This window comes from Zosterops lateralis, assembly GCF_965231275.1.
Source record: "Zosterops lateralis genome assembly, chromosome: 29".
NCBI lineage: Eukaryota > Metazoa > Chordata > Aves > Passeriformes > Zosteropidae > Zosterops > Zosterops lateralis.
Window position 1 is genome coordinate 1,648,173 of NC_139789.1, and position 23,108 is coordinate 1,671,280.

At 46.5% G+C, this 23,108-nt stretch overlaps 1 protein-coding gene across 9 annotated transcripts in view; it reads left to right on the forward strand.

Moving 5' to 3' along the window:
• DOT1L (DOT1 like histone lysine methyltransferase) overlaps nucleotides 1-23,108 on the forward strand; it is a 75,047-nt gene that overhangs the window by 26,160 nt on the left and 25,779 nt on the right. For all 9 annotated transcript variants that reach the window (XR_014591960.1, XM_083880147.1, XM_083880148.1 and 6 more), the window contains exons 7-16: nucleotides 1,328-1,390; nucleotides 9,220-9,275; nucleotides 11,945-12,024; nucleotides 13,522-13,590; nucleotides 16,717-16,823; nucleotides 17,850-17,891; nucleotides 19,240-19,323; nucleotides 20,291-20,525; nucleotides 21,065-21,178; nucleotides 22,496-22,587. Coding sequence is in view for 8 of the 9 variants with exons in the window: in XM_083880147.1 (XP_083736273.1) it covers nucleotides 1,328-1,390; nucleotides 9,220-9,275; nucleotides 11,945-12,024; nucleotides 13,522-13,590; nucleotides 16,717-16,823; nucleotides 17,850-17,891; nucleotides 19,240-19,323; nucleotides 20,291-20,525; nucleotides 21,065-21,178; nucleotides 22,496-22,587 (942 nt within the window). In the remaining variant the exon portion in view is untranslated. The remainder of the gene's footprint in view (nucleotides 1-1,327; nucleotides 1,391-9,219; nucleotides 9,276-11,944; nucleotides 12,025-13,521; nucleotides 13,591-16,716; nucleotides 16,824-17,849; nucleotides 17,892-19,239; nucleotides 19,324-20,290; nucleotides 20,526-21,064; nucleotides 21,179-22,495; nucleotides 22,588-23,108) is intronic.

A 23,108-nucleotide genomic window follows, 5' to 3' on the forward strand; every position in this document is an offset into this window, starting at 1 on the left:
GACCACAAATAGAGTGTTGGGGTAGTCACTGCTGGGATGCCTTCAGTGTCACAACTCTTTCATGAGATTACTGGGTCAACAAAATGTTCTGCTTAATTTCCCTGGTTAAATCCTGACAGATTTAACAACCAAGGAGCTGCTGCAGTGTCAGAGTGTGGAGCTGCTTTGTGCCTCTGTTAAGGCCCAGTTTTCCTCCAAGTATTTGTGGAAGACATTGGGTTGAGTTTCCAGTTAAATTGGCTGTGGCACCACATCTTGGGTACCATGATAATAGTACCCAGATAATAGATGAATAAGAATTTGAAAAACTTCTCCTAAAGAGGAAGAATGTTACCGATTTGTGCTAGTGAAGTTGCCTTAGTAAATTAAAATGGAAGTTCATACATGAAAATACTGAGGATTTATGAGTTATCCTGCTCAGCTTTGGGGTGCTTTTGAGCATAAAACATGCCTGTCAACACACAGAGTTTTATTGAGCTGCTGATGGAGCAGCTGATCAACCATCAACTTGAGTTGTCAGTGGGATCCGAATTTCTGCTGGGCTTCTCACACAGAGTCACAGAATAGTTATTAGAAGGGACCTCTGACAGGGTCACCTGGAGCAGGAATGTGTCCAGATGGGTTTGGAATGTCTCCAGGAAGGGAGATTCACCTCCAAATTTGGGCCAAATCCTAAAGATCAGCTGAGGCCAGGCTGCTGGAAAGGTGGTGATGGGGATATGTGAGGCACTGAGCTGTCTGGAAATGGGATTTGTTCCTTTCTCCTTTCTTTGGACAACACAAAACAGCAGAGCCCTCCCTCCTCTGCAGCCCTGGTGTGTCTGGGTGCAGTTTGAAGCACTCCCAGTTGCTGTGAGATGCAGGATTCTCCCTGTTTGCTGCTGGGATGCTTTTCCTGCTGCTTTCTGCCTCCTCAGTGACCCCAGCAGACCTGTTTTTGTCCTGGTTGTCCCTTTGCTCCCGGGCTTAGACTGGGCTGCACCCGCCTCCTCCTTGTGGGATTATGCACCACAGCTTAAGGCTGGGCTATTTTTAGTGCTGGGCAGTGCTGGGCTTTTCTTAGAGCATGGAACTTCCATGGGAAGGGAGGGTGAAGATGCCAGCTTTGCCTTGGCCCAAAGGAAGTGAGGGTTTGGTTTTTTTAAGGAAACTAAACAGCAGGAGCTCTGTGTCTGCCTGCCCTTGGAATGTTAATGGCAAAAAACCTCCATGCAGACAGAATTCTTGGGGATCAATGAATGCTTCAGAGCTGTGTCTCCATTGCTTTGATGGAATTGGAAATATGAGATGTCCTAATAGCTGGTTTTGGTTTTCCTCCCTCCTGCAGACGATGGACAGAGAGTTCAGAAAATGGATGAAATGGTATGGGAAGAAACATGCAGAATACACAGTGAGTGAAACTCAGCTGCAGATCGGGATCCACACTCATGTGCAGAGTTTGTAAAGTCCCCTCCAGCCTTTCCTCAGCCATCAGCAGTTGAGCCACAGCTGCTTCCTGGCTCTTGTCTTGATCCTGGGCATGGTGTTTCCAATATATCCTCCCAGACCCCTCTCTTTGTCTTGCCAGATGTGGGGCATGGTGTTATTTGGAGCACTTCCAGGTCTTTCCTGAAACTCCTGGAAGATTTATTCTTCTAAAATATTGTTCTGACTGGGGCTGCCATGAGTCTTCTGTTCGTGTTGAATCCCCTTTTCCTTTTTCCCTCCCTCTGTCCATGGATTGGGGTTTTTGCCAGATATGGCAGCTCCTCCTTGGGGTTCTGAACTCTCCTGCTGGAAATCAAAGCTGAAGTTTTGGTTTCTGCAGGCAGGGGAATGTGTGACCGCCTGGGCCCAGTTCTGGAGGGGATGGGGTGGCAGAGGGGGATGGATGGGCAGGGAGCTCCAGAAACAGTTACCAGGCTGGATGGTTCCCAGGGGAGGGTGGCAATTGTGGTTTGGAACTGGATGCTCTGAGGGTGGAACTGGAGCAGGAGGAGTAAATGGGCCATCGTGGGGATCTTCCTGCCTGTGGCAAGGGTTGTGTTGGAATTCCTTTATCATCCTCCCGATATTTCTTTATCTCTGAGGATGTTTTGCACTCCAAGGATGGATGGTGTGAAGCGTGTGGAAATCCATGCATTGTCCTGTTCCATTCCTTCTCTTTTCCCTTTCTTCCTCTTTGTAATTGTCATTAAGAAAATCTGCTCCCTGCTTAATCACTTTCCAGTCAGGAAATGAATGTACAATAGGAACTCACTGAGAGTTTTGAAAACACATCTATTTCTGCTTCTGCCACTCCCCTATGGTAAGGGAAGAGGCTGAGGGGGTCAGGGATATTCCTAAATATCCCAGAGAAGCGAGGTCACTGCTCAGAGGTTGCAGCTGGCCACGTCCTGCATCCAGATGTGAGCAAGGACTGGGGAACTGCTCCTTCTCTTCCCTTCTGTGCAGAGCCATCCCTGCCATGCCCCTGGGATGGTGTGATCCCCGTGCCTTCAGCATCCCAGAACTGTGGGATCAGTGGCAGCTTGGAGCTGACCAGCCTTTTTTTCCCAGTTTTGTCTGCTGGGATCCTTGGTGCTCTCATCTTGTAGTGAAGCTGCTCCAGCTCTCCCTTTGGGAAGCAGGCTGGGAAGGTGATGGTCCAACCTGCCCCCAACACTTCCCTCCTGCAATTCCTGTTCAAGATAGAGGGATTCCCTTCCAGAGGATGCTGGGCCTGGTCTGCAGCAGGACTGATAATTCCCTCCTGCTGTGGAAGCACTGGGATTGCTTTACTTTTCCTGAAGTGGGCATATGGCATTTTTCCATTGTGTCACCCAGCTGGCATGACATGAAAGGAATTTTTCCTGAGGATGCTCTGCTTCTGAGCTGGGTAATTTAAGGAATAGGAGGGGAACTTGGACTAAAACATTGGAAGCATATTGCTTGCCTTAGGCAGCATTTCCATATTGAGCATTCCAAGTGACAGAGTCTGGTGCTATATTGAAACAAAGCTATTTATTTTTGCCAGGTTCTTTGGCTTTTATAACTCTGTTTTCTGCAGTGTTTAGAGTAAAATTTCCTTCAATATGCAATCTGGGGTTTTTTTGGGAAGAGTTAAACACTTGCAGCACTTCTTGTCTGAAGGAGAGCTGGTTTCCTGTCACCTTGGAATGATGCTTGAACACAGATTTTGGGCTTTTACATTAGGCACACAGGGCAGATTTTATTTAGTTTTTATTCATTAAACAGACTTTTGCCAGGCAGTTTATTTTCTTTAGGAACTCCTTAGCAGCATCTGCTATAGGTGACTGTTCAACACAGAGCAGACTTGCTCATAATGCAGCTGGAGGACACAGGAAGATGTGGAATTGAAAGCCTGGCATCTTTGTCTTTCTGGAAAACAGCTTTGTCCCTGCAAAATGCTTTGTGAAGTCCCAAAGTTCCAAATGTTGGAGACAAAATAAGCACAAATTGAAATAATCTGTCATCAGCAGAGCTCAGCTCGTGAATTCCACTCCAGTGTTACAGGCAGTCATATGAAAAATCAGCGTTTTCAGAAGAATCAAGTGCTGGAGGAGGGGAGGGCTTGGCAGGAGTTCAGAGGGAAGAATATCAGATCCCACCTGCAGCTCTGGCTGAACTTTGTGGGTTCTCTCTTGCTGTAAAAGTAAAAACTTTTGGTGTATAAGGCAGCAATAAATCCTGGAGCTGGGCTTGCAGAGTTGTGCTGGTTTTTAGGTTATTTTAACAGCCAAAATCCCAGTACAGGTAGAGATTTCCAATTCAAATGGATTTTGGGTTCTCCCTGAAAAGTGATCTGCTGAAAAGTTGATTTTAGCAGAGTGTTCCATGCTTATTTGGGCTTGTGCACATCAACAGTTTCTTCTTATTTGGGAAATTATCTGTAGCTTTTCACCATCTCCAGCCTTCCCACCTGGTACAGTCTCCCTGAGAAATATTTTCTGTCCTTTTTGTCTTTTGCAGCAGTCCAAGGGACTCAGAACCTCACAATGCCCCAAATCCTCCCAACAGGATTTTTTCAGGTTACCATTAAAAGAAAGTTGCTAGGAATGTAAACAAACAAAAACCCATTGCCCCCAAAACTCTCGGAACAATAAACATGTTCTTGAGAACCCTTGAGGAGAAGGGGGCAGTCACTGTTACCTCACCAAATTGTTCTGCAGCCTTCAGTTTCACCTTCTGGCCTTCCCCAGTGGATTGTGCTTGTTACTGCTGGGAGTTCTGAGCTTGGACATGAATTCTGGAGAGCAAGGCCCAGTGCCAACATTTAAAATAAACCCTGATTGTCCAGGTATATTTCCACCCTATTTTGTCCACAATTATTTTAAAATAAGCAATGGTTCCACACAAAATTGCAGCCTCAGTTGTCCTGTAGTCACTTGGTGATAAAAGCACATTAAACTTCTCCAGTGGCAAAGTGTCCTGGGGGTGTTGGATGCCCAAGGCTGCAGAGCCACAGCTGGATCATCCCTGCAGCTGGGGAGGGGGAAGATCCATGTGGGGCATTTGCTCCTCATGCATTGCTTTGGGAAGCTCCTGAGCTCCAGCTGTTGCTGGTCACTGAGTCTCATAATCCTCTTAACTGAATATTTACATCCCCTGCTCTGCTTGGGAATGTGCAATTTCTGCTCATTTAGGGAAGAGCAGATTTTTTGCTGCTCTTCTGTCCTGCATTCCAAGGGAAGGATCCTCCTTCTCTAGAGCTTTTCATCATCATCTGCTTCAGCTTTTTGTACTGGGATGTCCCACTTCCAATACAAGTTCCTTTGTTCCAACTCCTTTTATCTTCTTCTTTTGCTTCCCATGGAACTGAGAACTTTCCAAGATTAACTTTACCCCACTCTTTTCAAGTAAACTTGTCTGAAGGAACCAGGAGACTTTGGGAAGGTCATTAGGCCCGGCTAATTAGAGAGTCTTTCTTGGGGAATTCCTGCATATGTGCAGCCATCAAATTAAAACCCGGCATGGCAATTAAGAGGCAGATGGGTTTTCATGGTTTCTAACTGTAAATATCCTCATGTGGCCTCAGAATAGGAGCCATCTCAGGTATCTGGGGCAGGAGGCTGAGATCTCGGAGTAGCACGAAGTGCTTCTCTTCCTGGGCTCCACTTGGAGAAACCTTTTGGCTTTTTTTTTTTTTTTTTTTTTTTTTTTTGTTTTTTTTTTTTTTTGTTTTTGTTTTTGTTTTTGTTTTGTTTTGTTTTGTTTTGTTTTTGTTGAGTTCTCAGTGCCTGTGACCTGTTGTTCCCTTTTCCTGAGAGAAGAACACATAGAGCAGAGTTGCTCATGATGTACCTGGAGGACATAGGAAGATGTGGAATGGAAAACTTGGCATCTTTGTCTTTCTGGAAACTTTGTTCCTGCAAAATGCTTTGTGAGGTCCCAAAATTCCAAATGTTGGAGACAAAATAAGCACAACTTGAAGGATCCCAGGCTGAGCTCAGAGCAGTAGGGAGTTGGTGCAGTCCCACATTGGACTCTGCTGAGAACCAGGATTAGTTTTGTGTTTATTTATTCAAGGTTGTTATAACAGAATTCCTGCCCTGCTCTCCATAAAAGCTGCTTTTACCAGAAGGTGGCAGTGACTATGAAACCTGCAGGAAACAGGTCAGCATTCCTAAAGGTGGGATTTGGGCTGGATGGAAGCCTCTGTCTGCTCCCAGAAAACCCCAGGAGATCCTGGTGGCTGGAGGTGGTTCAGCCCTGAGGATCAGGGGTGAGTTTTGGGCATGGATCAGTGCAAGCCTGGCTCTGTGCCTTGCAGGTTTCTCCCCAAGTTTGGGGTAGTTTTTTGCCTGCCTTTCCTGTTCTGAGCAGAAACAGGGAATTGTGTGGGAGTTCCAGTGCCCAGGAGCTGGTTTGTGATGGTGACTGGCATCACCTGTATCCCAAAACTTCCTGCTGCTCTCAGGGAAGGATGAGGCAGCTGTTTGCTCCTGGTATTTTTCGACTGCCCCATTTCAGCAGGAAATTTGCTGTTTTGGCATTTGAAAAACCCTCCAAACTTCCCCTGTGGCTTTGAAATGATGCCACATTTTGGAGGTTTGGATTCGTGCCTCTGGTTATTTTTGAAAAGAACAGGGACCTAAAAATAACCATGTGTACTTTTCCAAGCAGAAATGCCGGGTTTTTGGGAGCCAAGTGTTTGCACGGAGGTGGCTGGAATGAGGCTCCTGCCTGTGAATTTATGGCTCTGTGGAGCGTTACCAGAGAGCCTCCCTGTCCAGCCCTGGGGTGAGAACCCAGCCCTCCTTCACAGCTCAGGGGCCTGACCTTCCCAGATTCCTGCTCTGCTCCATGATGAACTCACACCTCCTGTGCACCTCTGGCTGCCTCCCCCAGGCTTGGACCTGCTGCTTTCCATCCAGTTGCAGGAAGAATTACGGGAATCAGATGCTGCTGAGTGTATGCCTGCAGTGTCTGTTTGAAAAACCTGAATAAAAACCTGGCCTGTCTTCTAAATTTAGAAGCAATGCAGGCAGCAGCTCTGGAGGCGATTTTGCTGAGCTAATTATCCTGTTAGATAAAGCATCTCCTGCATTGTCTAATCAGATGAAAATATCTGTGTTACAGATGGTCCCTTCCATTCATTATTCACTAAGGAGATTAAGTTTCTGAGAGAGAGGAGGAACAGGATGAGGGAGGGGACAGTGGAGGAAGAGATTGAGTGTGGCCCTGTGGCTGTCACCATGTGGATGTGTCCCCTGCTCCCTGAGTGACCAGCATGGACCACGTTCTGCTGCTTCAGCTGCTGCTGCCCCGGGGCAGGGATTAATCAGCTGGACTTTCCTTCCCAGTTCTTGTTTCACTCTCAAAATTATTGCAAACCACTGGGCTGAGAGGGATTTTGAGGGGAATTTTTTTAGATTCTCTGTGTCAGTTGATCTGTAAAGAGCTTCTTTCCTTTTTTCAGGGCATCATTTATTGATCACTGCCCCAGCACAGTGGGTGAGGAGCTGGTTACAGGGGTCAGGCAGCTCAGTCCCAGTTAGAGTAGAGCATCCAGGAATCACTGCCTTGCTTCCAGAGGGAAAAAAATAACCCATTTTCTCCCAGCCACAGTTGATCATCTGATTAATTCTGTGCTCCAGTGTTTTTCCTGGTGAAGTTTTTCCCTTGACTCTTGGCTAAGCATGAGCTGGGGAAGCAGTGCCACACAAAAATAGATGTGCTTAAGGTGGGCTGTGGTTCATTTGAATTGTTAAATGGCTCTGGCTTGCAGAGTGTTCATCCTCCATGGGTGATATCAGGTTAAAACCTGGAGATTTGGGTTATAAATGCTCTTCTAACCACACAGACAGGGCAAACACACAGTGAAACTGGACCCAAGCAAGGCTTAAGAGCCACTTAGGTTGGATTTCAAGACCTTCATATGAAGTTTAGCATTTCAAAATCGTTTCATGTTACGCTGGTTCTCTGTTCTCTTGCAGACTGTGGCATTTGTGGTTCCTGGTTTTCCCAATGTTTTTCTTTCCCTGTTAGTGTAGGAAAACCCCGTGGAGACTTCAGAAACTGGTGGTGTGGAGAATGCCATAGAGAAGCTGACTTGCAAAAAATGTTATAAAATAAATACAGTTGCCTGTCATGTGGGTTTTCTTTGACTTTGTCTTGGTTACTCAACCATGGAACTGTTCACTACAAGAATAGATAAGGCTGAAAATTATCTCCTAAAATTAATCTAGATGGTGTGTCCACATATAGGCATGCAGAAAAAAAATCTTGCCTTATATGAGATGAGAAAAACTCTTCTTAGAACGTTTTTGATGTTGAGTCTCTGGTTTGGAATCTGACAGTACCCAGCAAGGTGTCCTTGGGTTGGATCTGTGAGTTCAGCTTCCAGTTTACCCTTTGATTTTATTGCAGGAGGGATGTCAAGGGTGCTTCCCCTCCCAGCAGGTGGGAGATCACAGGTGGTAATTCTGGTTTAACTCTGATTTCAGCCCAGCTGGTGGAACAGGTATTTCTGAATAATTTGAGCTAATCTTGCCCACTCTGTTCAGTTTCCAGCACTTAAGGCTCTTGACCGAGTTCTTGATCTCTTACTCGAGAACCTTGAATGTCCACTTTTCTCAGCCCTCTTGTGTAGCAGCAGGACATTTTGGTGGTTTTCCCCTTTCCTTTCCTTCTGGAAGCAGTCCCATTCCTGTTGGCACCTGTGGCTTTGTCCTTCACAGTGGCTCATGCAGGTTTATCACCCCCCTCTGTGTCCACCATCACCAGGCCCTGCAGCTCCCTTTGGATGTTCCCAGGCAGAGCCAGCCTTGAGGGATGGGAGTTGTTCCTGTGTCTGCACTGCAGTGCTGGCACTTGGGAGTTGTCACTAAGGAGAATTAGTGCTGCCATGTGAAATCCTCACTCCTTCCCATACAGAGAAATCAGTGCAGGAAAAGGATCCTTAGCAGTCACTGCCATTGCTTTGATGTTCCTGAGGTTCTGGCACAAACCATCATCTTCAAAGGCTGTAATCAGCATTAATTATAGAGTTGCACCTTATTTTTTCTCTCCTCCTATCATCTTCCTCCCCCGACCCTCCTCCTGCCTGACTTGTGGCACAGCAGAAAAGTGTGGCCCATGGGCTCCTCTCTCATTTCCAAAACACGACTGAGAAAACATCAATCTGTGCAAGAGCTCTGTGTTCACCTGGGACTTGATGTGGTGTCATCAGAAAGGTGTGCACAAGCCACTGAAGTCATAACTGTATTTATTTTCAAACAAGGCCTTTATGTTACTTCATTTCTAACTTGAAAATGTTAGAAGTGCTCAGGGTTTATATTTAGCACCACAAAAATCAGACTCTTGTTTGTGCAGTGCAGCAAGAGCCTGAATTGGGAGGCAGGGCTCCCAGCAGGAGCTGTTCCCAATCCAAGTTCAGCTCCCTCTGCTGGGGGGGGTCACCCGCTGTGGGGGCCTTCAGGAGGCATTTGCTGATCAGTTTTGGAATGAATGTCAGCCCTTCTGGCTTCTCCATGGAGCAGCCAGAGACCCTTCCCTGTTCTTCCCAGGCAGGAGAGCAGCCGAGGGTGGGAGCAGGGAGGGAGAAACCTCTGGGATCTGAGGAATGAGCAGGGTCAGCTCTCCCTGCTCCATCTCTGGGTTTCCAAAATGTTTGATTTGTCCCTGGTTGTTTGTGGGGTCAGGGAGCTGGTGCAGCCTGTTTGTCCCTCTTTGGAGGGAGCAGGAGGGAACCCTGTTAACTCCTCTGTATTTCTGTGTTCTTTGTCTTGTTTTAAGCTGGAAAGAGGTGACTTCCTCTCAGAAGAATGGAGAGAGAGGATTGCAAACACAAGGTACAGTACAGCAATTGAATGCTGCTTTCTGAGCTGGATATTTGGGAGTTTGTATAATGGAAATTGGGAGGCTAGCCAGCTTTTTATATAGAATTTCCATAGCAAATACCCAAAGTCTATCTGCCAACTCTTACACTGGCCTCTTTAGATCCTGTTTTCTGACTAGAAGAATGGCTTTGAGTGCACGTCCCATGATATTCCATACAAGGGTGTATCCAAGATAAATTCTGGTTATAGGAGGAGCACAAACCTTCATTTGTTTTGCATATCCCTATGGTTCATGTCAGGGGTTCTGGCAAAACCCTCATTCTCTTGGCTATTGGGGCACACAGGCTCACTTTCCCTCTAATGAAAAGACCCAAGTGAGTTTGTTTCAACTTATATTGAAAGTTCATTTAAACTAATTGTCTCAAAGGTTTATTTATGGGGAGAACTGCGCAGAGGGTTGGGCTCCTTTCTGAGGGAGCAGAAAGGGAGTAAATTTGTTAAAAGCAATAAAAGTCGTCTGTATTTTTAAAGCTTTGCGTTCTTTCGGCCTTATGAGTAGAAAAAACCTCTTGATTTTTATATGACCTTCTGGGCCACTGTGTTATGTGGGGGAAAGGAAGGCAGTTGTCAAAGGGAGCTCTGAAAGCCTTCAGAGTTGTGGCAATTTCTGGATTGCTCCCAAAGCTCTGGTTTTGAAAGCCTGGAGGAGGCGTCTGCCAGGCTGGTGACTCCTGCAGGATTCTGTCCCTCACTTTCTTCTGGAGGTGCCTTTTAATTTGTGGACAGACTTGTCCCAGCCTTGCAGCACACTTGGGTTTGGCCTTGTTGCTTGTTATTCCAAGTGCATGATCCTCTGCTGCCCGGGCAACTTTCCTCAGAATTAATTTAAATTTTTAGAGAAATTTTTGGCCGCAGGAGCCCTGACTGCACCCAGAAGTGCTGGGAGATGTTTGGTTTGTGTGGAATGGCACTCACTGTGGGTCTCAGTGCTGCTCCACCTCACTGTGGTGCAGGACTGGAGATGGTTTGGGTTCAAAGGGACCTTAAATTTCATCCAGTGCCACCTCTGCCGTGGGCAGGGACAACTTCGTCTATGCCAGGTCCTGTTCAGTCTGGCCTTGGCCTCTCCCAGGGATGAGGCTGGTTCCAGGACATGGTTCCCTGTGTATTCCAGGGGATCCCTGTGCCTGTGGCTTGGCAGAACTTCCTGGAACGAAGGCTGAGCCCAAGGGGGATTCGGGGTTCCTGTGCCCTGCACGCGCTCACAAAACTCTGTGCCAGAGTGAACACTATAAAAACACACATCTGCAGGCTCTGGCTTTTTCCCTTCCTCTCCTGGATGTTTTCTAGTCCCATTAATATGTTTGGCTCTTTTGCAAGGCCTTTTTTTGGCACATGGGAAGGAGGAGGAAGAAACCCCTGCTAGTTTTACTTGCCAGGCAGGGTTTCCCAAATTTCCAAGAGCAAGGCGTAGCAAGAATAATTTTTTTTTCCCTTGGTGCATAAACATTTTTTTTCATTCGTGGTTTTTAATAGCTTTGACTGCTGCTCTTAAACTCCGTGTCCTTGTTGAACACGTTTCATGTGTGGAGGCACTGGGAAGGGAGTTTTTCAGCAAAGAAATCAGTTCTTCATGTGGGAACAATAGGCCAGGATGGCTTTTACACTTCACAGAATCCTGGAATATCCTGAGCTGGAAGGATCCCACCAGGATCATCAATCCAACCCTTGTCCCTCCACAGACACCCCAACAATCCCACCCTGAGCATCCCTGAGAGCGTTGTCCAAACGCTCCTGCAGTTCTGGCAGCCTTGGGGCTGGGACCATTCCCTGGGGAGCCTGGGCAGTGCCCCAGCAGCCTCAGGAGGAAGAACCTTTCCCTGAGCTCCATCCCAAGCCCTGACATGTTCATTTAGCAGGGAGCTCAACCACTTCCAAGAGGTGTTGGAGACTCTTGTTGCAGACTGATAGTAAATGGGCACCAGGGACAATAGACCAGACTGATTAGACCTTAAAACTAAAGGGGTATTTATTTTTCAATCTGTGGCATGTGCTGTTTCTTTCCCAAGCCCTTTTATCATTTGCGGGATTCTACTTCTGTGCAGATTTCTTTGTTTCCATAGGGTTGTTTTTTCCCCTCATTAATTTCCTAACCCAGAAAAAAAGATGCAACTCCTCTGTTGTGGACAGGGCTGAAGTGCTGGGTTTAGGACAGGGAAAGGGAGCTAAGATGTGATTTGTCTTCTGGCATTACAGGGAATTTGGAGCTGGAAGAGAAACAGATTGCCCAGAGCAGCTGTGGCTGCCCTTGGATCCCTGGCAGTGTCCAAGGCCAGGTTGGAGGGGGCTTGGAACAGCCTGGGATAGTGGAAGGTGTCCCTGCCATGGCAGGGGTGGCACTGGATGAGCTTTAAGGTTCCTCCCAACTCAAGCTATTTTATGATTCTAAAATACATTTTGATATTTTGCTGTAATATTTTAAGTCCCCACCAAGAAATAACAGGATTAAGTGCTGAGTGTTGCTCTCCGTGTGTTGTGTGGCAGGAGCTGTGGAATTGGGGACGAGCAGGTTTGTCCATGGCAGGAATGGCTGGGAAGGCTCCAAGGGGCTGTGGTGTGACTGGGGGTCCTTGTGGGGTGTTCCTGGCTCCCTGATCTTTAACTGGATCATTGTTTTGCAGTGTTATTTTTGTGAATAACTTTGCCTTCGGGCCTGAGGTGGATCACCAGCTGAAGGAGCGCTTTGCAAACATGAAGGAAGGTAAATCCAACTGGAAATGTTTTTCCCTTGATTTCCTGATTCCTATGGAGGCTGGGGTGGGAGGAGGGCTCAGTTCCAGCTGGCAAAGCCAGGCCTTGGGGTTTGTTCTGTGCCTTGGGGCCACATGTCTGCACCACAGTGGGATCCCTTCCCACCTTTGTGTCTGCCCAGACCTGCCTGGCTTCTTGTAGAGAAGACTCTGGAGCAGGGTTGGGGTGGGAGGAGCTGCTGCTCCATCCTTTCCCCTTTTGCGAGCTCACAAAACACCCAACAGCCAAGGCCACGCTTCCTGGATCCCTGGCAGTGTCCAAGGCCAGGCTGGACAGGGCTTGGAGCAGCCTAGGATAGTGGAAGGTGTCCCTGCCCATGGCAGGGGTGGCACTGGATGAGCTTTAAAGTCCTTCCAACCCAACCCATTCCATGGTTCTTGGCTGCAGAGGCCCAGCTTTGGAAGGCCAGTCTGTAATTCCATACAGAATTCACTTCTGGGTTCTGGTGTGCAGAGTTGTCACATTCAGTGCTGGGTGTTAACTCCTGACTACTGAAATGCTGGAGTCTCTGTCCCTGTGGGGATGTTGCACTTGGGGACAGGGTTTAGTGGTGAGCATGGTGGTGGTGCTGGTTGGACTTTATGATCTTAAAGGTCTTTTCCAACCTTAATTGTTCCATAAAAACTGGGACAGTGTCACTGGCTGCTCCTGAGAAGCCACACTGTAGACTGGGGACACCCACTGACCCTATCATGGCCCCTCCATTGCCCTGGGTGTCTTTTCTTTGCTCTTAACCGCTGGGATCAGGAACGGTTTTACTTGGTTGTGGCAGAAATGACAAAAATAACAATTTCTGAAAAGAATAATGTGTGGTGTGAACAAAGCACATGGCACAGCTTTGTGCTGAAATAAATAATGTGACTTTTGGGCTCTGCTGCAAACCATAAAACCCCCAAACTTAAGCTGTTTTCTTTAATTTAACTGGAATATTTTTTAGTTTTCAAACTTGTTTAATGGTGGCTTGAGAGCAGTGGGAAGGTGGGGATGGTTCAAGGACTCTTTACAAGGATGAAACCTGATTTCTCTTCCCACAGTGTGCTTCAGGCTCTGCTGAATGACCCCAAATACCCATGAAATGGAGATTAGTGGCCTCTAAATAAAAGGGTTTTGGGGGCTTGTGTATAAAAGATCCCAAGTAGGAAGGAGATAATTGAAATTTCTCTAGATTGCCACTGAGAATTAACATGCTCTTTTTATTCCAAGTGTTTCCAATCTGTCATTTTAAAGTGATGGTTGAGGTGTCACCTGGCAGGAATCATAGATTGCCTTTCTTGGGGCTGTCAGAATGGGAATTAAGGGATTTATTTCTTTTTTAATGCTATACAAGGGGCAGTTTTATAGGACTGCTCTTTAGGGCTCTGTACTGGGTTATATTTAATAAGTAGTTACTTCTAGAGCAAATAATGAAGCTGACTGTGCCTTTTTTTTTTTTTCCTCCTTTTTCCAGGTGGGAGAATTGTGTCCTCAAAACCTTTTGCACCTCTAAATTTTAGAATTAACAGTCGAAACTTGAGTGGTATGATTGCCCTTTTTATTGTTCCTTACAGTTGTGGATATTCATTATCTGAAAATGTCTGGGGGGGTGTTGCTGCTTTTTAGAGTTACTTAAGTAGAAAATGCTGTTGGATTATTTAGGGCACACCAAGTGAGAGGTACTTAAAATCAACCTAAAAACCCCAGCCAAGAGAGAAGCAGACACTTTTTGGGGGGTTTGTGCTGCTGTGTTTTGGTGTTGGTTCCATCAATGTGTCCCTGGCTGGGCAACTTTAGAGCTGAAGAGAAACCAGGAGTTCAAGGGTGTGATTAATTTCTTCAGCCACAAAGAGCTGCTGTGACTCACAGGGGAGTTCCTCACACCCTAAATCCAGGCAGGTAAATCCCACCAGTCAGGATTCCTAAAGCTTAGAGGTTATGGAGCCAGGCTGGGAGAGCTGGGGGTGCTCACCTGGACAAGAAAAGCCCCTGGGGAGAGCTCAGAGCCCCTTGCAGGGCCTAAAGGGGCTCCAGGAGAGCTGGAAAGGGACTGAGGATAAGGGATGGAGGGACAGGACACAGGGAATGGCTTCCCACTGTCAGAGGGCAGGACTAGATGGGATATTGGGAAGGAATTGTTGGCTGTGAGGGTGGGGAGGCCCTGGCACAGGGTGCCCAGAGCAGCTGTGGCTGCCCCTGGATCCCTTGGAATGTCCAAGGCCAGGATGGACACTGGGGCTTGGAGCAGCCTGGGATAGTGGAAGGTGTCCCTGCCCATGGTAGGGGCAGCCCTGGATGGGCTTTGAGGTCCCTCCCAACCCAAACCATTCCAGGATTCTGTGAAATGTTCAACTTTGAACATCTCCTGTGCTGTGCATTGAGCAAACAAACCCCACCCAGACGCACCCAGGCTCTGGGTCTGGTTTATTGCCAACACAGGGTCCTGTTTTCCTTCTCCTCTGAACACACCAGACTTGGTGTTTGGCAGCCTTGTCCTTTGCAAAGACATGAGCTGAAGTTTAAGGAGGTTTTGGGACATTCCATGTTGTTGGTTCTGCTTTTTGCCTTTTTCAGACTTTCATTGTTGAAACTGAGGTGTCAGTGCAGAAGTTGGGCTGAGTCTTTGTGGGTCCCTTCCAGTTCAGGTTATTCTGTGAAATTTCTCAAATAGAAGAGCAGTCCAAGCTGGGCTTTACATGTATTTACTGTGTCAGTGCTAAATTTTCCCTAAATCAACACCCCCTCATTCCCTCCCTGTGCAAATGTGGGGAGCAACTCACTGAGTTCTAAATCTCAAGCTGTGCTGTCTAATTTTGCCCTAAACTTTTAAAGAATAGTAATTTTTGGACTGTCATGAAGTAAATTGTGCCTTTGAAAGTTATTTTTAAGCTGGAATTCTTGTGGATGTCCCACAGAGCAGGCACCCAAACCTGCACTTTTCTTCCCTGTTTGAAATTCTGTTCTGGGGCCTCTGGTGGTTTGCAACCTTATTGACCCTTGGGTGCTGGACTGCCAATTCTTTGGAGACATGGACTTGAAAATAAAAGGGAAAAACAGTGGAATGGTGCTCCTGGAACTCCTGAAGCCTCAGGAGAGCTGGGATCGGGCTGTCAGTTGGCTAATGAGGCCAAGAGAGCCTGAGTGAAGCTTGAGCCCTCTTGCAGAGCCCACCAGAGCTTGAGGAGATCCAAGAATGCACTTGGAGAGGTTTCAATTAGATCTGCCCACAAAAATACAGGGCTTTGGCCTCTCAAGCCTTTTCTTTCCTGGATTCTTCCCCATTTCCATCTCTCTCTGCTGCATTTGGGAGACTGAGGGCAGCATGTGCTGCTCTTTCACCTCAGAACAGCCCTGGCCACGACTGCCAGTGGAGCCAGACCTTTATCCCGTTCCAGCTCCCACCCAGGGTGGATTCGTTGGAAATGTTTTCTAGAATGCTGAAGTTTCAGATCTCAGCTGTTATTTAATGCTGAATGGAAATGCTGATGTTAAAATTATATTGAGATGATTAATTAGGGTTTGGATGGGTGAGAGGCTGAGCAGAAGGAGAGTCAACAGCTTCCACCAGTAAGAAACTTCCAGGGATTCAGATAAAAAGCCTGGAATAAAAAGTACCTTTGCATGCTACAAACAGGAAGGATTGTGAGAATAAATTTTAGGGCTTAATCCCTTTCTGAGACCATATTATGTTTTGGAAATACCAACATCAAATGAGCTTGTGTGGGATGTGCTGGGCCTGGGGCTTGTTCCAGTGACCTGTTCCAGTGACAGTTCCAGGGAAATGCCTTCCCCAGTACCCTGCACATGGAACAGGGAATGTCACTGCTCTGCTGCCTTTGTGCTGCCCCACAAGGTTTTTTGTAATACTTTTATTCATCAAGGCTTTTTTTGGTGCCTGAGCATGACTTGAGTCACATCTCACCTGTCTATCAAATACTCTGATCTTGAGTATGAACATTTAAATAATTTATACAAAACACTGGAAAAGATCAAGCTTGAAGAAGGAGGCACCAGTTCCCTCAAAACCACTTTTGTCCTTAGTAGTTCCATCTGTAGGAAGAAGTGGAAATGTGGAAAGAGTTGGGACAAATGAAAACAAGTATTAAAATGTGGTTAAAATAGTGGTTGAGGTTGCTGAATCCCAAACCTTGCTTTTTTTTGGCCTCTTCTGAGTCATTTGTGTTTAATTAGAAATGTGCCATAATTTCTTCTGCAGCCCTGCCACTCACTCAGTGTTTGTGGGAATGTTTAAGGCGCATCCCATAGCTATTAACTCTGGAGAACAAAACAAATATAGACAAAAAAGCAAACCCAAAACATGTTTGTGCCCAGTCCAAATATGGGGCAGCTGCAGCTGACAGGGGCTGGGCTGGTGACGTTCTGGGACTGTTTAATTCAACCCTGTCACACACATGTGTTGTTCCTTGGAAAAGTTGTGTGGGACACAGTTGTGTTGGCCAGAACTGAGTAACTCACTCTGGGGGGGGCTGGCTGAAAGGTACATCTCCCACATGTTTGTTTCCTGTGGGGTGCACGTAGCAAGAGAGGAAGAAATTCCCCTCAAACTTCCAGCAGCGTTTTCCTGTCAGATCTGCAAAGCAGATTTCTCTGTGTTGGTGCCTGGCTGGTCTCAGCTGAGCTCTCCCCTAACCTGCCTCTCCTCCCACAGATATTGGCACTATCATGAGGGTTGTGGAGCTGTCACCACTGAAGGGCTCCGTGTCCTGGACGGGGAAACCAGTCTCCTACTACCTGCACACCATTGACAGAACCATAGTGAGTACTGGGGCTGCCATGGGGCCAGGAGCCTCTGCCCTGCTCCAGGGCAGCATTTGCAGCTCCACATCCTTCTCCCTGGGCCTTGTGTCCCTGTCCCTTTGTGGATTTACACACCTAAGGGTGCAAACAAAACTCTGGCTGCTCCAGGGTTCCACACACCCTGGGGTTAGCGGCAGTGCTGATTTATTGCAGAGATTCACTGATATAATTCCTTCTACAGCTCCTCAGAACTGGGGTCTCCTGCTGTAATTTCCTCATAGAGGAAAGACTCGGTGGGGCTTTGATTCCTCTGGTGCACAGACCATTTAATTCAGTCATATTCAACCAGTAAATCTCAATTTTAGTAAAATTCTCAGCTGCTGTAGAGGCAGCCCAAGCTCCATAACAATGGTGATGCATTCACTGTTTTTTTGTTGTTTTTTTTTTTTAATTAAAGAAAACAAAACAAAACCTGTCCAACAACAATAAAAAACAAAAACAACAGCCCCCCCCACCAAAAAAACCACCAACCCCCCCCACAGAAAAGCCCCCAAGCCCCCCCATAATATCCAACAAACCCTGTGGAAATGGAAACCTTTGTGGACAAATCTTTTTTCCCACCCCAAGGTTTCTGCAGTGGGATAGTAAGGCTGTTTTCCTTACTCTGCTGTTGTCTAACAAAGCTTTTGTGCAGGAATGTGCCAGAGTGCAGATAAATGATGGAGTACGAGGTGCTGCAGCTTCAGTGAAAATAACTTCATTGAAAATCAGCCTCTGCTGAGGAGAGATATGTGACACAAAGCTTTAAAACAAGGCCAGGCAGTGGTGGGGATGATAAAACCTTGTAGAGGTTGGATTATGCCCTGTTACACAACAGGCTGGGTGCCTGAAAAGAATGAATGCAAATGGCTTCTTGATGTAGCTTATCAGAAGCAAAGCAGTCAGAATTTCTGCAGTTCTGCACTTGTTTTAAGCTAATATTTTATTCTTCTGTGTTCATCTGTCATGGTTTTGAGGATGACTCTCTTCTCTTTCTATTTTCAGCTTGAAAACTATTTTTCTAGTCTCAAAAATCCAAAACTCAGGGTAAGTTTCAATCATTTTCTGTAGAAAACTCAAAGTGAGGGAGCAGCCACCGTGAGGAATTTAATCACAGGTGGACAGAATTGATAGGAAATCAGATTTTCTTGGTAGGCAAAGAACATGGAGCTAATTGAATGGAAGTCTCAGATGCCATCAAGCACTAATTCAATCATGTCCAAGGGATTTCTAATAGAGAATTAATGGGGGAGCCCCAAGGTGCTTTTACCTTGCACTGGAGGTCTGTAATGAGCTATTTCTTCATTAAAGAACTGGAATTAAAGAAGGGAATGATGGTTTGAATCTGTCCCAGTGCTCAGCTCCTGAAATGAAGCTGAGCAATGCTCTGAAATGTTCCTTTTGGGACGTGCCATTGGAGGCACAGAGTGAGTTGTCATTTGCCGCAGTCTGGGCTGTTACAGGTGGAATTAAAATGCCAGAGAATTTTTGGGACTGTGCTAACCTGAAACAATCAATGGATTCCCAGGAAGAGAATTAAGTGAGGCCACTTAATTTAAAACTTCAGGTGAATGTTCATCCTCAGGCTGACTGGCTCTGTAGGAATAGACTCATGGGGACTCTGAAAGGGAATTATTTCAGATTGCTCCACTCAAATTTGGGACAAAAAAGACTTCTTAGAGAAAAGAAAAAAAAAAAAAAAAAAAGGTGAGGATACTTCTGACCTTCCCTGCTTTTCACACTTAAACCTGACACTGGTTTAGTTGATAATGTGCTCAAATCAAAGGAGTGTTGGAATCGCCAGAAGTCTTATGCAGATTAAACCTCACCTGGAAGGTGCAAGAAAGGCTTTGACTGAGCTCTTGGAAATTTCCTGTCTGAAAAGAGGTTTTTTTTTTCAGACAGAAAAAGAGATTTTTCTCTGAACAAGGAAATTTCCTGTCAGCCTGGGAGAAAATCAACCTGAAAAGTTGCTGCTTTTGGTTTTTATTAGTCACCTCACTAAGGCTGACTGAACTTGAATGAGATGATGATTAATGGCTTTGCCATTTCCTGTCGTGGGAGATTTTTGAAGTGTCACCATGAAATGTTGGAGATATGGGGAAGCTATTGAAATACATAATAATAATAATAATAAATTAATAAGGATAATATCCAAATGAAACCTGATACAGCAATATGTGGCTGGGAGAGGAGAATATAGGAAGAGGTTGAGAGATTGAGATTTAATCCCCTCTGGAGGTGAAAAAGGACTTGTTCTCACCTGAGTGTGGGCTGAGCCAAAGGAAGTTTGTTCCTTTTTCTTGTGGAAAACTAAGCTGGGCCACAATGTGATCTGTATTAAAGAGTGATAAATGCAGGAGCAAATGGTGAACTCTCCCTCCCTTCCCCCCAGGAGGAACAAGAGGCAGCTAGACGTCGTCAACAAAGAGAAAACAAAAGTAACACAACAACTCCAACGAAGATCCAAGAAAACAAGGTGAACATCTTGCATTTCTGGGCTCTGAATGTGTTTCCTGTGGCTGTGCATGAGCTCATGCTCTGAGTCAGGAGAAGCCTGCCTCTGTGGGAAGGCTGCTGGGTTTTACTCTGAGCACACAAACTGCTATAGCTGTTGCTGTGCCCTAAAATATGATGGAGTGAGTTAATAAAAGCTGCACTTGGGAGTTGCACCACTAATTCTGGGGAAAAAAAATGGTGTAGCAAGATGAATAGTTGCTTGTCCACCCTCGCTTGCATCCAGCAGGAGTTTGCAGAGCTGTCCCTGAGTCACAACCCACTGAATGGAGTTCAGGGTGTGCTGAGTCTCTTCTGCAAAGACTCATTTCATTTCTTGGGTAATGCTGTGAGAAATGCAGTGCCTGTTCATATCCAAAAATATAAAGTATTGATTGTACTCTGAGTTTTGAGTGAAATTCTGTTGAGGAATGTAGTCAGGGAAGGATGAATAATCAGCTTTTGTTAGACAGCAGGTACAGATTTAACAGGATCACAGAACAGTTTGGCTGGAAGGGGCCTCAAAGTCCACCCAGTGCCACCTCTGCCATGGCAGGGACACCTTCCACTGTCCCAGGCTGCTCCAAGCCCTGTCCAGCCTGGCCTTGGACACTGCCAGAGATCCAGGGGCAGCCACAGCTGCTCTGGGCACCCTGTGCCAGAGCCTGCCCACCCTCACAGCCAACAATTCCTTCCCAATATCACACCTAATCCTGCCTGAAGTTCCCCTCCCTCAGCATTTTATTTTCTTTAATGAATAAGCCCAGAAGAGAACGAGCACAACCCCTTGGGAGCAACTCTTATCCCAAGCAAGTCCACTTCCCTGGCAAGTTATTGAACTACAATGCATCAGTTTCCTTTCAGAAAGTTAAACACCATTATTAATGTTTGCTGGAAAGGAATGCTGCATATAGAAGTAGAAATGACCAAAGTTTTTCAAAATCTCTCAGGATTCTGGTGCTGAAGAAGAAAAAGCTGCAGCAAATTCTGTTAAAAAGCCATCTCCCTCCAAGGCTCGGAAGAAAAAGCTGAGTAAGAAAGGCAGGAAAATGGCCGGGAGGAAACGAGGGCGCCCTAAGAAAATGAACGCAGCGAGTACTGAACGCAAGACCAAGAAGAACCAAACTGCACTCGAACTTCTGCATGCCCAGACTGTCTCCCAGACATCTTCATCCTCTCCTCAGGGTGAGTGAAGGGGTGCTGGGAAAGCCTGGAAAAGCCTCTGAAGCTCTGGGTGTGCTTGTTTTCCTTTATTGCCAGGTTGAGTTTGGTTTTGTGGCATAACTTCCATGTTGCCAGCACAGCAAAACTGCCCTTTTGGTGATGCTGGTGCTAGGATTAATGGTGATGGATGTGCTAATAGTGATGTGGGTGGGATTAATGTATTGGTGGTGATTAATGTGTTAATGGTGATGGCATTAATGAATTGATGGTATGGGGGTGGGATTAATGCTGATTGATGGTGATGAATGTATTGATGGGGCTGGGGCTGGGATCTGTCTGTGGGTGCTCAGCCTGGAGCTGGAGCTGAGCTGTGCCTGCAGCCTTCTCGCAGCTGCTGCTCTTAGGATGGATCACAGATACCCTTCCAAACAGTTTGGAGCCACGTGTGGATGGACTAAGCTGCTGGATCTCATTCCAAATGCCTTGTTTTCAGTGGTAAAGCTTCTGTCCTTGTCCCAAACCCTGAGTGCTGACCTGAGGTTGTGTTTGTGTCTCTCCAGATGCCTACAAGTCACCTCATAGCCCATATTACCAACTACCTCCTAAAGTGCAACGGCATTCGTCCAACCAGCTCCTGGTGACACCCACCCCCCCTGCACTACAGAAGCTGCTAGGTAAGGCTGCCCTTGGCCTGCCCACCTCCCCTGTGGGGTTTAGCATGGGGCAGGAGGGGGATTATCTCCTCCCTACCTTCTCCTGCCTCCCCCACATCCTTTGGCATCACCACAAGGTCTCCCCTCCTGCTGAAGTTGGTGTTTCACTCTACATTTGTTCTCTGAGGTTGTTTCAGCTCTCATTTAGCACAACAGACAGCAACCCTGGATTCAGCAGGAATAGTCAGAAATAGCTTTATTTGAAATGAAACCATTCTCTTAGTCCTGGGGAACATCAATCCATTTCCTCTGCTGAACTCAGAGCCAGTGAGGTCCTGTCTGAGAGTCTGAGGTCGCAAAGGTCTGGTTGAAAAGTGCATTTCATGAGCAAGAAGTGATATAAAGGAAAATCTAGAGGGGTTTTTGTTTTGTTTTGTTTTGTTTTAATCTTCTGCTGCCTGTCCCCTCCCAGCTGTTTCTGGCTTTTGGCATTGGGCATGAGGCAGTCCAGGATGGTCTGGAAGGATGGTTCTGTGCCTGTGTGGGGACCATCAGTGATGTCCTTAACTTGTGCTCTCTTGCCCTTGTGTCAGTTATGGTCCATTCCTTGTCGAAGAGAAGGAGAGAGAAAAAGAGTAATTTAAAGGGATTTTTTGTGTCAAAAAGAGTTATTTTGAAGGATGTTGTGAGGCAGGGTGGATGGGGGCAATGACCCTTGTCTGGACTGAGTCTCCTGCAGGTTTCTGTACACCACATAGTGCCTGTTTTGTGCAAGAGACTGGGCTTAATCCTGGAGTTGCTTTAATGATGGAAGGGCTGGGGAGGAGGAAGGGTCATTGCTGGAGATAAAGGTTTAATGAGAAGCCAAGTGCTCCTTGGAGGGGAGAGTAAACTGGGTGTAGAGCTCCTCATGTGTGTGGAGGGAGGAGAAGGAACAGGCCCGGGTTGAGTGCTCTGAGCTTAACGCTGGTTTGGGCTCCTGCAGCTCATTTCTTTTAATATTTCTACTTACAAAGTGTTAAAATCACTCAGCTCCCTCTTTGCACATGCAAACACATCCTCAGCACCTTCCTCTGCCTCTTTGGATGTGTTGTCATGGCTTTCACTGCACCTGATGGATCCAAGAGTCCCTTTTGTACCAGAAGAACGTTCTTTTTGTACCAGGAGAGGAATTTTCAGAATGTTTCTAAATCCATCCTAAATGGCTTAGTCTGACTTAGAGTCCAAATCAAAAGCAAGGGAGAGACAAGTGAGGAGAGATGGCCAGGGAGGAAATGGAGTAAACAGGGGCATGGCATTTTCCCCCTGCTGAAGTTCCTCATCTGATTTTTTTTGCAGACTCATTTAAGATCCAGTACATGCAGTTCATGGCGTACATGAAAACTCCTCAGTACAAAGCAAGTCTGCAACAGTTGCTGGAGCAGGAAAAGGTGGGTCTCACTTTTTAACATTTCTAAACAAAATTACCAGACTCTGAAGTTCCTTGGATGTGGGGAAGAGTGCTGGAGATGGGAATTGTGTGCATTTACAGCAGTTCTGCTTAGGCTGAACAACTGCCTGGGGATTTTGTTGCAAACTCATTTTTTGTGTGCTTAAATCTGTACAATGAGAGAGCTGCACCTCCCCTGTTGCCTCTGACAATGCTGACTTAGAATCACAGAATCCCAGAATTGTTTGGCTTGGAAAAGACCTCAGAGCCCATCCAGTGCCAGCCCTGCCATGGGCAGGGACACCTTCCACTGTCCCAGGGTGCCCTTGGCCCCATCAAACTGACCTTGGAGACTTCCAGGGATCCACAGTCCCTCCCAACCCAAACCAGTTCCAGGGTTCCATGAGCCATAGTTCATAAGGATTAAGAAACCCAAAATGTCATCACTGGTTATGGTATGGGGATTTAGCACAGCATCCTTGGTACTGGTAATCAGAATGTGTTGGATTGCACTGATGAGCA